General features: G+C 42.1%; 1 protein-coding gene across 1 annotated transcript; it reads right to left on the bottom strand.

The window, feature by feature from the left end:
• Window positions 1–1,366: 1,366 nt before the first annotated feature.
• Window positions 1,367–16,548, bottom strand: LOC308514069 (protein FAM149A-like). The gene is made up of 2 exons (XM_081084113.1): window positions 15,563–16,548; window positions 1,367–1,783 (listed from the first exon to the last, which is right to left on the bottom strand). Exons 1-2 carry the CDS (start codon window positions 16,222–16,224, stop codon window positions 1,765–1,767), a joined length of 681 nt encoding a protein of 226 aa, XP_080940239.1. The 5' UTR covers window positions 16,225–16,548; the 3' UTR covers window positions 1,367–1,764.
• Window positions 16,549–16,936: the final 388 nt, after the last annotated feature.

Raw genomic sequence — 16,936 nt, 5'->3', positions numbered from 1 at the left:
ATTCAGTATAATATTGCTCTGCTGGTGGCCAAATGGCTCAGGGCAATTCCATAACCTGATAATCCTTCTACTATTTCTCAAACTTTACCTTTGATATGCCTGTTTGCATTCTTAAAGGGCAAATGTGTATTGAAGTGAATAAAAAGCAGACAGGACCAAGTTTTCAGGGAGCTTCTCCACTAGAGGGAAGTTTTTACCTGGCTCCCCCATGCCTTCTAAATTCATATTTCTTTTCTAATGTATTCATTTGTGCACAGCCCCTTCTTCAGATCCTGAACCCAAGCCGCAAATGGACCAGCATTCACAAAAAGAGGATAACCAGGAGGGTAAAGTATCTAGAAGTGATGGGAAATTTAAAAAATGGTTAAAGGAGTAAGCTAAAGATATTTCACTTGAAAAAGAGCCAGGATGACTGTCTTAATTTTTTCTGTGTTTTGATGATTGCCATTGGGAAAGGAATTAGTTTAATTTGTGTGGTTTTGTAAGAGAGATCTAGGTAAATGTTTTCATGAAGAAAATAAGAAAAGTTTCTAATACTAAGAGTGGTTCAGAAAGAAATGGGCCTTTGTCATTAGGTGGCGAGCTCCTTATCAATGTAAATGTCTAAGTAAAACTTGGACAACTTGCTGGGGATATCTTTGAAAGGATGTAGTTATAAGTTGGCATGGATGACCCATAAGTTCTCTCCCAGCTTCAAGAGTCTATTAAAGATTTCAATAGTTGAAGTCTAATTTCCCAGCCTGCCTCTTTGAAGATAATTATGTTATGGAAAGTGCTCTCTCCTGATCTAAATTAGTGCATTTAAATTAATTTTTTCTCTCTCTCACAATTACTATCATTGTTACTTAAATTCTATAATTTTAATAGAATTTATGTGCTACAAACTGAGTACAATAATATAAACACAAAATGTGATTAACAATAACATTAAATAAGAATAATGAAAGTGAATTTTCTTCTGTTCTAATTTCATTGGGCACATGGCATTTTTGTTAGCTAACTGATATTTTTCTTTCTTTTCTTTTTGAAATGTGTTTTTATTGATTTCAGAGAGGTAAGAAGAGGGAGAAAGAGATAAAAACATCAATGATGAGAGACAATCATTGATCGGCCGCCTCCTGCACACCCCCTACTGGAGATTGAGCCCAAAACCTGGGCATGTGCCCTGATAGGGAATCGAGCCTTGACCTCCTGGTTCATGGATTGACATTCACCCACTAGGCCACACTGGCAGGGACTGGTATTTTTCTTAATCTGTTTTTATTAAAATCTTCTGCACAATACTCGAGAAAATATAACACAAAACCGTATGTTCCTAAGGCCTGGAATTCAGAGTCAAGGTAATATAAAGAAAATACGAACCAATGCTGAGTAACCTATATATTTTGTATTTGTTAGACTAGAGCTATGAGCATAAGTTGAGCTATTTTATTTCTCTGACATAGGAATCTGTCTTGTATGAGAGTTGGACCAATTTTTCCTTCTTCAAAATAGCAAACAAGGTTGGGGAGATGTTGACATTTTTTTACTTAAGATGTTTAGTGCTGTGAATAGCCATAATTTCCTTAGTTGTGATGGCCAACTACATGTACATTTAGCGTTGCGTCATTTCCTGAGTAGCACCTTCCCTCTGTGAGTTCACAGGCTGCCACATGAACATGTTCCAACGTATGGCATTTTCCGATGTGGATGTTGCCAGAGTCATCACTCCAGATGCTTTTGTCTGTCGAACCATTTGCACCTATCACCCCAACTGCCTCTTCTTCATTTTCTATACCAATGCCTGGAATATAGAAAAGCAAAGGTCAGTTGGAATGTGTAGCATTTGCAGGTCAGAGCACATGCCCAGTTTGGAGACTCAATCCCCAGTGTGGGGCATGCAAGAGGCAGCCGATCAATGATTCTTTCTCATCATTTATGTTTCTATCCCTCTCTCCCTCTCTCTTCCTCTCTGAAATATAATATATATATATATATATATATATATATATATATATATATATATAAAATCTATGTAACACAAATTTCCAAGTTGCCCATGATAACCATACTGATACCAGGTGTGCTACATTAAGCTGAAGAACGTTCACACAGAAGTGACCATTTATAAAATATTGTGTAGGTTAAGTAGAAAAATAGAAAAGTTGCTAAGAGAGATGGAGTTTTTCTTCCACACTCAGAGACTCAATGGTAGGAAGGGCTAAAGATGGAAGAGCTGAAAAACAACCACGAGGTCTGGGTTCTTCACAAACCACACAATAGGCCACTGAAGAGTTAAAGTTCCTCTGGAGGGAAAACATCCAGATTTCATCAAATCTGGCTGGGTTCAGGAAATGAGTACAAATAAACACAACATCATCTTTTACTTGGGCATGTAATCAAGATATTGGTCTCTGTTCTGTGTGGATGCTGCTTTATGTTGAAACAGGGGAAATGGTTGGCAATAAAAGTCTTTTATCTGCGGCCCTTTGGTATTGATAATCCTATGGGGCCTTTGGACAGTGCTGGCAGGGTCACCGCTGGGCTTCTGTGGGTCAGGGCAGGACCTTGTTTGGGCAGAATTGAGAGGAGAGTTTTGAAATGTGACCTCCCCTGGGGTATGAAGGATGGGTTTAACGTTGCCAGTGGAAGCCAGTAGTACTGGACCGATCTCTTTATTACTAACAACGTCTTCGTGTACAGGGGTGAACAGAGGAGCCCTTCCCACAGTCAGAGCCTTTGGGACTGAGAAGTGGGTAAGAGGCTAAGAAGGCGAGAGACTGCCATGGCTTCCACTCTCATGAGAGAGACTGTGAGCACAGAGAAGGAATAGGCCACGGGCAGTGCTGCAGTCTTTGCAGCAAGCGTTCAGGAATCTGGAGAAGGGGCTGTGACATAAATGGATATACTAGACAAGAAATACAAATTTAGAAGGCATTGGGGGTGGGGGGGCCAGACACATTCCTACTCTCTAGTGGAGTGGTTCTCTGAATGTCTGGACTCAGGGCTTTTATTTACACATTTTGCCCTTTAACAAAGCAAACACGCATATCAAAGGTAAGGCTTGGTAAACAGTAAAATATTATCAGGTTAGGGGTTGCCTAGAGCCATTCATTGTCTTGACAGAACAATCGGTGCATAGCCTTTAGTTCTTGCGAAAAGCCCATGGTCCCTCAGCCTTCTGAGGACCTCTTGCATAATTATGACCTGCTGGTCTTAGCCTCCAGCAGGGCAGGGCCACCAGTAGCAAGAAGGCAACAGAGCATGGACTTGGGTAATGGACTTCACAGGTGCACATCTGGTAGGAGGCCAAACAAGGAATCCAAGGCCTGTCTCCCTTTTCACCAAGGTGTGGGAAACCTCTAGGTGGAACTTAAAGCTCCTATTTTAAGTACTGTTGATCTCTAGCTCCTCACTAAACTGTGAACAACTTTGAAGGAGGCTCCCTTTCATATTGCATGTCCCTGGGCATTGGGTACATGTGTAATGAATGAATACATCTTTATTCTAAAACGGAGGCTCAAAGAAATACAAGTATTAGCTCGAGGACATAGCAATTCCAGAACCCGGACCAAGGTTGGCATTTGTATCCCAGGTGATGGCCCATGCCATGTGTCCTCAGACTGTGAGAAGGACAAAAGATGGCAGGGCATTTGTCACCACCATTAGTCATTTTCCTTATCGACTAAGGCAGTGGTTCTCAACCAGAGACAGTGTTGGCCCCCAACCCCACCCAGGGGACATTTCACTAGAGCCATTTTTGGTTGGCTCACCTGGGTGAGGGGGTGCTACCAGCATCGTGGGTAAAGGCCTGTTGTTGCTAAGCATCCCAGCAGGCACAAACAGGGCCTCACAACAAAGAATGATCTGGCCCAAATACCAGCAATGCCATGGTTGAGAAACCCTGCTCTAAGGTCAGTATTAAAACCTTATAAGGAAAAGGGGGTAGTTCAGGGACAGCAAGAAAGGGATTGTAGGACATGGGAGGCTGTGCCCTTGTTCACAGTAAGACTTGATGAGAGAGAAGGAGCTCTCTCTGTGCTGGGACAGAGGGGTCTCTGGCAGCAGAATCCCTATGTGGTGTCCCCCTGCCCCAGACAGAGGACTTTGGGTCACCAGGGACCCTGACTTGTGACTTGCACTTGTGTCTCTGTAGACTAAATTCTGGATTCTTCCTGAGATTTTGTCTAGCAATTTGCCATTTTCATTGGGCTTCAACAACATTTTATTTCACTGGTGGGGGATGGGTTGGAACCTTTACCTTTTTTTAAATATATTTTATTGATTTTTATAGAGAGGAAGGGAGAGGGATAAAGATTTAGAAACATCGATGAGAGAGAAGCATTGATCAGCTGCTTCCTGCACACTCCCCACCAGGGATGTGCCTGCAACCAAGGTACATGCCCTTGACTGGAATCAAACCTGGGACCCTTGAGTCCCCAGGCCGACCCTCTGAGCCAAACCGGTTAGGGCAGGAACCTTTATCTTTACATAATAGTAGTCAACATGAGAATTCTAAACTGCAATGGTATTCATTGAAAAAAGTTTTTAGAATACTTCCTCTCAGTTTGAGAGGAAGGTCTATTTAATCTCAGAGAATTTCTATGCAATTAAGACTCTTATCCACTTTTATTTAAACAGAGAAAAATAGTTTTGGAATCTTTATATTATTTCAATGGGTTTAGAGATTTCACTAAGTAGCTAAACCAAATTTAGGAAAATGTTATTGTTTCCCAAGAAAGTATTTCTCTCATTCGAGTCTTTCTGCTTCTCTCAATAGGGCTGGGGAGTTATCATTATAGCCTTTTTATTTGGGCTTTAGGATAGAGATGGGGTTTCATGGTTAAATAATACAAGAATATAAGGAACTTATATAATTTCAGATATCAGTTTTCCATGAAAACCTACCTTGGCATAAATTTGCCATTCCACGTTGAGCTTTGTAAAAAGCAGAGCATCATAAATATGTGCTTTTTGTGTAGCTGGAATGTACTTAATTTTAAATTGGAAACTCAAGAAAGCAACTAAGGACTCTTTATACCCAGATAGGCAATAAAATCTTAGCAACAGATCAAATAAAAATATCTGAATAACTGCCTGCCAGATAAAATGTCACAATAGTTCCTTAGCATTTTACATAATGACCTCTTCCAAGTTTAAATACCTCTTAACTTTCTGTTCTATCTAATAACAACAACAAAAAATGCTGGCTTATTTCTTCTCCAAAAGTCTCAGATGAGTTTATATGAGGCTAAGCTTCAAATTTACCTTTACTAACTAGTCTCTCACTGTCACCTTCAGTGAATTCTCTCCTCTCTCCCACCATGTTTTTCTTTGTGTAAGAGTTCTGAAAGAGCCATCCGTAAGTTCTAATCTTGGGTCATCTTTCATTCTTTATTCTCTCATTAAACTTTGTTTTAAATGGGTCTGGTGGGTATGAAACAAATGATTGTTGGTCTAACAGAATGTATTCCACTGAGTCGTCTTGCAGCCAGAAGAGATATGAGGAAGTTACTTGAAAGTCAGCACCTCCATTAAGAAAATTGTCTACAGTAGCATTTGTGCAGGTTTCTGGTTGGGATGGTGACAATATCCTGGAGCCAGGTGCTAACATGTCTTGGTTCAAGGGAGGAAAAGTCACCGGTGAAGATGCAATGCCACTGGAACCGCACTGCTTGAAGCTCTGGATTGCATCCTGCCACCAACTCGTCCAACTGACAAGCCCCTGTGTCTGCCCATCCCAATAGTGGTAGATTTGCTAAAATCTACATGTCCAATGACAATGATGTTGATATACTAGCAAGTCTTTTCCTTTCCCACTTTGGCTTCACTTTAGTAGTGGCTGTTACAACACCTGTGTTCTGGTGGCAAACCTGTTGTGAAAAGCTTGGATCATCTTGCTACATAGGCAGCTGGCCAACAGGAACTGGGTATTGCTCTCTTCAGAAACCATTCGGATAATTTCAGCATTATTATGATCAAGAAACAATGCTATCTCAAACAGGGGAAAACTTGTAATTTTATTTCTCTCCTCATCATCAGAATATTTTTTAAAACTTATAACTTTATTAACACCTAAGATCTTCTTTTGATTTTCTACAGGAGAAAGCTGCCCCCCAGTTCTTGCTCTGATGCCAGATAATTTAGTTCCTCCATGTATGTCTCTGAATCTTTTCAAGCTGCTTCCCCAGTGCTGGAGTTCAGAGGGAGCGAGTCTGAGTAAGTAGGTGTATGGGGCCCTTTAAGAGGAACTGCCTGGGTCTCTGGCTGCCTCCATGTCACTCAGCCACAATCTCCACTGGTTTTTATGGCCCCAAGTTATAGGGGCTTCTCTTCCTGGCACTGGAGCCCTGGGCTGAGGCATCTGGTGTGAGGTTGGGACCTCTTGCTCCTCAAGGCAGAAATCACTCCCCATTAAAAAAAACGCCACACATGGGTGTTGGACCAGCCCATTCCAGGCCTCCACCCCTCTTACCCATCTCAATGTGTCTTCCTCTTTAATTCTCTTGCTGTAGGGCTTTTCTTCAGCCAGATTTCAGGTGGCTCTGAATTATGGTTATTCTGTGGTTTAGTTGTAACTTTGATGTGGTTCTGAGAGAATGTGAGTACCGTGTTTATCTACACCACTATCTTGGCCCCTTCTCTGTAACATATTTTTTTTATTCCTTGTCATGCAGGAGCTAGATGTGTCATTCCCTAGATTTCCATTTGTGTTTCAGTGATCCTAGATCCAAAGAAAGCTATGAAAGTCCCATACTTTGTTGTGTTCTTTTGAATTTTTATTTAATTTAGACTTTTAATATGTGCTGGTGGGATAAAAAAGAGTTTGGCTCCTCAGAACTAACTGTATCTGCAAAGACCTCTGAGAAGGTAGCATTATATAAAGGGAAAGTGAATCCAGAAGAGGAGGGCACCTCACACAACAGCTGATGCTCCATTCACAGATTTCCCTGGTTTTCTTTTTACTCTGGGAAACTCAAATTAGCCTTGAGTTAATGCTTAAGAGTGGCCACTTGAAAGTGTGGTTAAATAAAGCGTGGACTAGCAGGCATACCAAATGTGAGTTTGCCCAGCTGCTAGGGCACATGGGAAATTTCAAGAAGACAAACACTTTTATTAAGAATTTCATCAAACAAGGTTTTTTCAGGTATGGTTTCAAAAATGATTATTTATGTTTTCTATCAAGCAATTATTCCATGAAGTGCTTTTTCTACTACAAGCGTTTTAAAAATTGTAGTAGAAAATGATTGATTTTTAAAAGAAGTCTGATGTAACATTTTAGAAGATTTATTTAATATCCTTAACCAACTTGAGCGGAGATACAAAATGAAAGAACTGTAATAGTTAATACTCAATGATAAGTATTTTAAAAATTAAAATGATATTCAAGAGCACTACTAAAAATCAGAAGTCTTAATTTATCTCACTGACAGTTTTTACAGTTCAGTGCTTCGTGGGGTTAAGTACCTTCGTGTACGTCACCAAGTCAACCTAGTCATCTATTTGCAACACAATTTAAAAAATAGAAAACATAAGTAGACAAATCATCTACTTTGATAGCTACAGAGAGAGACTCCAAAGATGGAAAGAAAGGAAATAACCTGGAAGAGAAGATAAAAATCAAAAAATTGGGGTAGGAAAGGTGTCAGGTGATGACAATAAGAATATATGATGAAGAGTGAGCTGGGGTGGAGGTGAGGGGAGAGAGGAGGAGAGTCCTGGGTTCTTCAGAACTATGAAGCGTTGAGCAGTGCACACAACCCTGCTGGGGCGTGTTCTGGGCTCTGGGGAAGATAAAGGTCAGCATTATGATAGGAACCCTGTGAACATTGTTAAAGTAAGTACACCTCTCTCTCTCTATTTCATGTAACACCCCCCCCCATGTCAGCAAACTAATTAGAAATTCATATTTTTTGTTCTAAAACATGCACATTTCTCTTTTTGTAGGAAGATTTTATTATACCAAATGGTACATTTCATTTTATTTTCCTCAGTTTCTGCTGGTAAGTAGAGATTTATCTTGAGTATGAACTGGAAATAGCTTGTTTCCTGAATTTGATTACAAAACCAGAGGGCATAAGCCCAGAGACAGAAATCACTCCACAGTCCCATACATGTGGGAAAATCTCACACCATCCACTCCAGGGAAGGGAGAAAATAAAATCATTTTATTTATTTTCCTCTTAAGGTTCCAGGCGTTTTCAAAACAGAAAGGAAAGTGAGATGACGGAGTTTATAGTCATGGGAAATTATGTCTATATGTATATTTCTAACTATATTTCTTTCTTTTTTCTTTTTTTTAATTAAATCTTTATTGTTCAGATTATTACATTAGTTACTCTTTTTTCCCACCATAACTCCCCTCCACCCAGTTTCCACCCCACCCTCCGCCCTCACTCCCCACCTACTGTCCTCATCCATAGGTGCATGATTATTGTCCAATCTCTTCCCTCACCCCCAAACCTCTTTCCCGCCCCCAAGAATAGTCAGTCCATTCCCTTTCTATGTCCCTGATTCTATTTCAATCACCAGTTCATACTGTTCATCAGATTATTTATTCACTTGATTTTTAGATTCACTTGTTGATAGATGTGTATTTGTTGTTCATAATTTGTATCTTTACCTTTTTCTTCTTCTTCCTCTTCTTAAAGGATACCTTTCAGCATTTCATATAATACTGGTTTGGTGGTGATGAACTCCTTTAGCTTTTTCTTATCTGTGAAGCTCTTTCTCTGGCCTTCACTTTTGAATGATAGCTTTGCTGGATAAAGTAGTCTTGGTTGTAGGTTCTTGGTATTCATCACTTTGAATATTTCTTGCCACTCCCTTCTGGCCTGCAAAGTTTCTGTTGAGAAATCAGCTGACAGTCGTATGAGTACTCCCTTGTAGGTAACTGATTTTCTTTCTCTTGCTGTTTTTAGGATTCTCTCTTTGTCTTTTGCTCTTGGCATTTTAATTATGATGTGTCTTGGTGTGGTCCTCTTTGGATTCCTTTTGTTTGGGGTTCTCTGCGCTTCCTGGACTTGTAAGTCTATTTCTTTCACCAGGTAGGGGAAGTTTTCTGTCATTATTTCTTCTATACCTATATTTCTTTCTATACCTATATTAATATGTAAATTCACATCACACATTTAAATTATATTTAAGAGGATTATTAAAAATATAACCAGATGTCTGGATTTGCCTCATTGATTAGTCAGTTGGTCATAAAGCACTCAGTTTAATGCAAGACATACATACATGCAATTTTGGACTGAAGAATATTATGCAAACATTTACACAATTAGACTTTATACATTTCAATAATTTACTGCTGTTAATTCTCCACTTCACATAATGTCCACTACATTTGTTTACAAATTACTTAACCAATATTCAGAAGGATATATCTATACAAGTAATTTTGGCCCCTGTTTATTCACTATTTAAGATGAAAACTTAAGCATTTATTTTTATTAAATGTTTTCCTTTATTATTATTGTTGTTGTTAATTCTCACCCGAGGATATTTTTCCATTGATTTTTAGGAACAGTGGAAGAGAGAGGGAAAGACACAGAGAGAAACATCAGTGTAAGAGAAACGCATGGATTGGTTGCCTCCTGCATGAGCCCTCATCAGGGCCCAAGCCAGGGAGGAGCTTGCAACCAAGGTATGTGCCCTTGACTGGAATTGAACCCGGGACCCTTTGGTCCGCAGGCCTATGCATTATCCGCTGAGCTAAACTGACTAGAGCAAGCATTTATTTTTTAAAGTAACATATATTACAGTTAATTTCTATCACTGTCGCTAGCATTTTATGCATAATAAACATTTTTGGCATATGTGAAAAACAGCAATCTAGGTAAAAAGATTTAAAATAAAAGAAATTCTATTACAGTTAATAATTTAATTTTTCTTTGTGACAAGATTCTTCTCAGGTTATTATATTTCTTCATTGTAAAATAATAGTGTTATTTCATTGATAAACAAATCAGCGATAACTAAATGGACATACTTTGAACAATGGACCCAACAATGCATTCTTTACATATGCATATGGAACACTCACAAAATGTGACCCCATACAAGGCTCCAAGGCAAGTCTCAACAAATTTTAAAGAATTAAAATTATGCAGAATATGTTATCCAGTCACAGTGGAATTGAGCTAAAAAATAAAAGAGAACTGGAAAATCTCCAAATGTTTAAAAATTAAATAATTCCCTTTTAAATAGCTGAAACCGGTTTGGCTCAGTGGATAGAGCATCGGCCTGCGGACTGAAAGGTCCCAGGTTCGATTCCGGTCAAGGGCATGTACTTGGGTTGCGGGCACATCCCCAGTGGGAGATGTGCAGGAGGCAGCTGATCGATGTTTCTCTCTCATCGATGTTTCTAGCTCTCTGTCTCTCTCCCTTCCTCTCTGTGGAAAATCAATAAAATATATTTTTAAAAAAATACCCTTTTAAATAAATATGGGTCAAAGAAGACATTCCAATGGAAATTAGAAAATAGCTCTAGCCGGGTTGGCTCAGTGGATAGAGCATCAGCCTTCAGACCAAAGGGTCTCAGATTCGATTCCGATCAAGGGCACATAACTTGGTTGCTGGCTCCTCTCCTGCTTGGGCCAGGGTCAGGGCTCATGCAGGAGGCAATAAAGCGATGTGTTGATGTGTTTCTCTCACATCTATGTTTCCATCTCTCTTCCACTTTTCATAAAAATCATTGGAAAAATATCCTTGGGTGAGGATTAACAAAAAATAAAATAAAATAAAAATGTATATTGAATTGAATAATAATGAACATATGGCATATCAAAGCTTTGGGATGTAGCTGAATCAGTACTGAGATCATGGGTGTAGACCTACAGGCATTCATTAGAATAAGGAAAAAGTAAAAATTAATGATATAAGAATCCAGTTCAAGCCCTAACCGGTTTGGCTCAGCGGATAGAGCATCGGCCTGCGGACTGAAGGGTCCCAGGTTCGATTCCGGTCAAGGGCATGTACCTTGCTTTTGGGCACATACCCCGTGGGGAGTGTGCAGGAGGTGGCTGATCGATGTTTCTCTCTCATTGATGTTTCTAACTCTCTATCCCTCTCCCTTCCTCTCTGTAAAAAAAATCAATAAAATATACTTAAAAAAAAAAAAAGAATCCAGTTCAAGAAGGTAGAACAAGATTAGTAAATTCAACACAAAGAAAGTAGGAAGAAGAAAAAAATAAAGAAAATGGCAGGGAGTAATGAAATGTAAATCATATTTACTAGAGAAGATCAACGTAGTCATAGTCTCCAACCCATTTTATAAGGTGGGTGTGCCCTTAATACTAAAACCTGACAGGAACATTATGACAAGGCCACGGAACGCCAATGATCCTGCGGGAGCCTTTGTTTCAAATAAACATGCAGTTTGGACAGAGAGAAGCAAGGAGCAAAGGGAAAAGCAGGAGGCCCTTTTAGACTTGGATGGGATCCTAAAGAGCATCTTTGCTAGTAAAGATCTGAGAAGTGATTCAAGTCCCCACAAAGCACCCACGTCTCTGAGACGATCACTCATAAACACAGATCCATTGAGGCAAATGCGTTATATTGTGGTTTTCTTTTCTATCTGAGGCTGCTCATCCAAGAAACTAACATAAAAGTGTTGATTGCCCTGATTTCCAAGTTCAGGCCTATTTAGTTAAGTCAGTCTTCTTAGCCTGCCTCTGTAGATGATTGCCTAATTAGACATGGGCCTAAAATCCCAAATAACACCTGCCATGATTGCATCACAGAATGCGTGGCTGAGCTGTTCAAAGACCTGCTCTCAAGGAGGTGACATTACTACTGTTTCTACACCAAGCGCCGAGCACTGCCAAGTCATCTGCACCCTTCACCCAAGGTGTTTGCTCTTCACACTTAGGGCTGAGTCATCAGCTAAAGATCCTACCAGGTGGTAGGTGTTTGCATTTCTACATAGAGAAACTAGATTTTACAGAATTACCTGCCAATAAAACTCCATCTGCCATTTAATGAAATTTAATGTTAATTAAAAATATATTTCCTTCAAGTGAAATATTAAATATGACATAAAACTATGGTGTTCCGGCCTTAGCCAGTTTGGCTCAGTGGATAGAGCATTGGCCTATGGACCAAAGGGTCCCAGGTTCGATTCTGGTCAAGGGCATGCACCTCGGTTGCAGGCTCCTCCCTTGCCCGGGTTCTGGTCTGGGCAGTTGCAGGAGGCAACCAATGGATGTGTTTCTCTCACATTAATATTTCTCTCTGTCTTTCCCTCTCTCTTCCACTCTTGCTAAAAATCAATGGAAAAATATCCTCGGGTGAGGATGGACTGTCCAAGCCCCCTTGTGTCCTCAATATTAATGGCACGCTTTCTTATTTCTCTTTACCTTTATGCCTGTTAATCATTTTGTCCTTTGCTTTTCTATTGATTATTGATATTATTTAAAGTGATATGTTTCCCTAGTAATTTTATTAGAAAAAAATTAAATTTTATAAAGATGATAAAAGAGTATAATGATCCCCTGTCACCACCAATACTTTTTGACATTGTGTCTTATTTATCTGTATTGAACATTCATTTACCAATGTGAAATAGTTTGAAAACATAATGCTTCACCCTTAAATATCTCAACATACATCATCCTACACAAAAGACATAAAAAATTTAAAAAAGATCCCTTTATATCATCTAAATTGTCCCTAAAAGGTAATGTATAGCGATTAATCAAAATCTTATCAAGATTCACAAATTGTATTTGGCAGTTTTGTCTCCATAGTCACATTTTTAAAAATTTTAGAACATTCTACCCACCACTTTTGTTTCCATGTTGAACTAAAAATTTTGTTGTTAATCTTCACCTGAGGGTATTTTTTTTCATTGATTTTTAGAGAGAGTGGAAGGGAGGAAGATAGACACAGAGAGAGAAACATCAATATGAGAGAGACACATGGACTGGTTGCCTCCCAGATGTGCCCCAACCAGTCTGGGGATTGAGCCTGCAACCAAGGTATGTGCCCTTGACAGGAATCAAGCCTGAGACCTTTCTGTCTGCCCGCTGACACTCTGACCACTGGGCCAAACTGGTGAGGAGAACTGGAAAATCCTATATAATAAAGAGGTAATATACAAATTGACCGTCACACCCTCGCACAAAGGTGGCTGCCCCCATGTGGTCACAAGAAGGCCACCACAAGATGGCCAGCAGGGGAGGGCAGCTGTGGGTGATCAGGCCCTCCCCTGTGGGTCGTGACCCTTTTAGGGGTTGAACGACCCTTTCACAGGGGTCGCCTAAGACCATCAGAAAACACATATATAATTACATATTGTTTTTGTTATTAATCACTATACTTTAATTATGTTCAATTTGTAACAATGAAAATACATCCTGCATATTAGATATTTACATTATGATTCATAACAGTAGAAAAATTACAGTTATGAAGTAGCAACGAAAATAATTTTATGGTTGGGGGTCACCACAACATGAGAAACTGTATTAAAGGGTCGTGGCATTAGGAAGGTTGAGAACCACTGCCCTAAAATTTATGTGGAACTACAAAAAGTCAAAGCAACATTGAGACAGAAGAACATAGTTGGAGGTGTCATGCACCTACCTCTAATTTAACCACCTCCTCTCTCCAGGTCTCTGGGCTTTAGAAAACTAAATATACCATTTCAACATTAAGCAAGCTAATAATTAGTTGCAGCTATCTGCAAACTGGCAGGTAAGGTGTCAGTTGTATAATTTAAATCCACTGTTGAATGATATTTGTTTATTCAATGTTATACATAATCACCCCAGAAATCCAAGAGGGAAAAAATATACTGCAATATGCAAAAGTCTATAGTATTTCCCCTTTGTATACTTTCTAATTAAAAAAGGAATGCGGTATGAAAGAAAGGGAATATGGCTATTTGTGCATGTAAATAAAAAAACAAAAACCTGTTGTACTCAGGGGGCTGGCTAATGCCCTACAGAGAGTACAAGTTCATTACCAGAAGAATTCTTGAATGTACATATCTGTGCTACTTCTCACAGCAATTACCTGCCATTCATTGTCTGCATTTTTAGTAAAATCAATACATTTGCTAATGCAAAGTAGTCACTTCTATCCGTAATGCCAAGTACAGTGGTATTAAAAGTATCCATTAAAAGTGTGTAGATAATACAAGCATGGACTGAAATGCCCAGCTATGGAGACTGACCCCAGTTCTCTCACTGGTCACACCGATGTGTTCCAGGGCCTCTTTGTAAAAGGCACTAAGACTAGAGTTTAAGATCAGTGTGTAGATCTGTTTGCTCATAAAACTTTAATTGCATAAATGTTAAGGACCAGTAGCCAATAACAAAGGCCTAATTCCTCACCCGTATGTATCCTAGCCTCTTACCCAAATGCAATTGATTCTCTTTAAGAAAAAAAAAATCAGTCGATTCATGTATTTCATTCTGCAATATTTTAAATGAAAAGAAAAAACTTATTTAACTGCTTATTTTAGAACTGAGGTGAATGTCATGCAGTTTTGTAAAAATGTAATTATTTAAATTGTGAATGGGTTAGAATGAGTCTTAATGCAAAAGTTCTCAGTTAATTTATTTTTGGTGGAGGTGGGTGTGAATGTGTGTGGGAGGAGTCAGGGATGGTGGGGGTGAGGGTGGGGGAGGGTTCTTTGCTAGCAGGTCTGACTCTTCTTCCTTCACCAGATTATAAAGCAGAAATCTCCATTCCGGAATGGAACCTTTTGGTCTGCCTTTCACCATTTCACTATTCTCTTGTAGGATTCAGATAGCTGAATATGTTTGCACTCACGTAACTGCTCATTAAAAAAATAAAATTCACCTGAATTCTAAAATGCACACTTTATAAGAAGAATGTTTTCATTCGTGCTCATGGTGATGAATGCATGTGTGTGCCTGTGAGTGAGTGTGTGTGTGTGTGTGTGTGTGTGTGTGTGTGTGTTGAGGGAAATGTCCTCCAGTTCCCAGTGAAATGGTTGTCAGCTTTTCTGGGGCACCTGAGCGCACTTTTCAAAGCCTCAGGAGCTCTAAGGTAGACATCAGAGGTGTCCTGAGCATTGCAAATGCCCTGGTGTCAGATGATGGTATACTTATGTAAATTAACCGGATGCCGCAGGGAGAAAACCCCTCCCACTTGGATAAGAATTGCGGCTGGTCCTTGGTAAGTAAGGAGGCATCATTTCTTAAAATTGTAGCTGCCCTGCACGTCTGCCATATTCTGCATTACAGGCTGGGACCTGAGCTCCCTTCAGAGTCCTGGAGAAAAGCAGGCTGTCAACAACCCGTCAAGGCTGAGAAGTGAACCAAATTCTCCCCTTTCCCTTCAAGCCCCGCTTCAGCTCCACTCCCGCCGGGCTGGTGAACAGCAGAGGGTGATCTGGGAGAGAGTGGAGTAAAAGCCTGACTGGGGGGCTTAAAAAGAACAGAAAGGCACACAGTCAGGACCCAGGAAATGGGCCAGGCGGCTGCCCAGGGGAGTTGGTGGGAGTCCTTGCAAATAGCGCAGGGCTCTAAGCACGCCCAGCAAGGGGGCTGCTGCAGACGCAGGGGTAGGGGTCTCAGGAGAGAAGGCCGGCCCTGCTGCTACTCACGCGCGTCCGGCCTCCTCCGAGTCGCTGTCCGAGGCCCACTCCTCGCCGATGCCCGGCAGAGTGAAGAAGAGGGTCTTGGGGCCAGGCCCGGGGGGCATCCCAGCGCTGGGCTCTCGGTCTCCGGGGCCAAGCTGGCGGGGGTTCCGTGGGCTGGAGACTGAACTGCTGCTACCCACGGCGCCCCGGATGGATGGCAGCGCCGCCCAGACCCCGCCGGGGACTGGGGTCGACCGCGCCCCCGCCCCCAGGTGCGCGGGGGAGCTCTCAGCTCTGCAGCCACCGCCCCAAGGGGCCAGGGGCAGGTCCTGGGGCAGGGACTGGACTTTGGCTGCTCTGGGGCTACTGGGCAGGGACAAGGGGGTCCCTGCTGCTTCTGCCGCGCGGCCGGCGACCGAGACCCTGGGGGAGGAGGCGGTGAGCAGAGCACGGGGCGCGGCGGGCGCCCCCCGCGAGGTGCAGGGGGAGTCGGGCGCCAAGGCGGGGAGGAGGGGCAGGGTGGGGGCCGTGCTCAGCGCTGTGCCCGCCGGCCCCGCGATGGCAGCGCCTTCAGATTTGCTGGAGGACACAACCGGGGAGGGGACCGCCGGGGACGCTGGGGACGCTGTCGAGGTCTTGAAGATTTTGGAAAAGAGAGACCCGAGGTCCAACAGGGCGACCTTCATGGCCCAGCCTTGGAAATGCTGTCCTCGCTGCTGCTGGAACCTCAAGACCACGGGGAGCCGGGCTCCGGGGCTCCATCCACCCCTGCTCGCCAGGATCCGGAGGAGGCGGCCCCGGGCGGGGTGGGGATCCTGGGGTTCCCGTCTGCCGGGGTCCCCCCTGGGGCCTCTAGTGCGCTCCCCGCGCAGTGGAGCGTCTCTGGGCGCTCAGCCCTGAAGCCCTGGAGACCACCTTTCCGACGCCCAGCTGGCTCGCGGGGCTGAGGCTGCGGGGGCAGCGGCACCCTCTGTCCCTCTCTGTCCTGGTGCCCTGAACCCCCAGCGCCCAGGTGCGCAGCTGCCAGCGCCACCAAGGGCTGAGGGTGCGGATGGGGCCTCTGGTGGTGGAGTTTCCCCCATGGGCCTCCAGGATGCGCGGGCGGTTGCTAAGCTAAACAAAAACCCTCAGATTTAGCAAAAAGAAATGTATTCCACTTAAAAAGAAGCTCTTACCTCTCATATCTGCCTTGGAGTTTGTATTGAATCGATCTGATAATACTTCGGGTTCTGAAACATTGTAGTTGTTAAATCTCTTGGTCCACCCGGATGGTGTTAACCACATACACTGTATGTGGATGTTACTAGTTCAGCTGCCAGGGTCCCATCTTATTTCCAAGTTCTTGGGTGAGGCACCCACTGTGTCATTTTTAGTGGCACAGTTTCAACCTGGCCCTGA

This window comes from Myotis nattereri, assembly GCF_964212035.1.
Source record: "Myotis nattereri genome assembly, chromosome: 2".
Classification (NCBI taxonomy): domain Eukaryota; kingdom Metazoa; phylum Chordata; class Mammalia; order Chiroptera; family Vespertilionidae; genus Myotis; species Myotis nattereri.
Note: the sequence above shows the minus strand (reverse complement) of the source record. Positions and strands in the feature narration are given on the sequence as shown.

Excerpts from the sequence above, each read along its gene's own strand:
- LOC308514069 (XM_081084113.1), bottom strand. The coding sequence starts at position 16,224 with ATGAAGGTCGCCCTGTTGGACCTCGGGTCTCTCTTTTCCAAAATCTTC.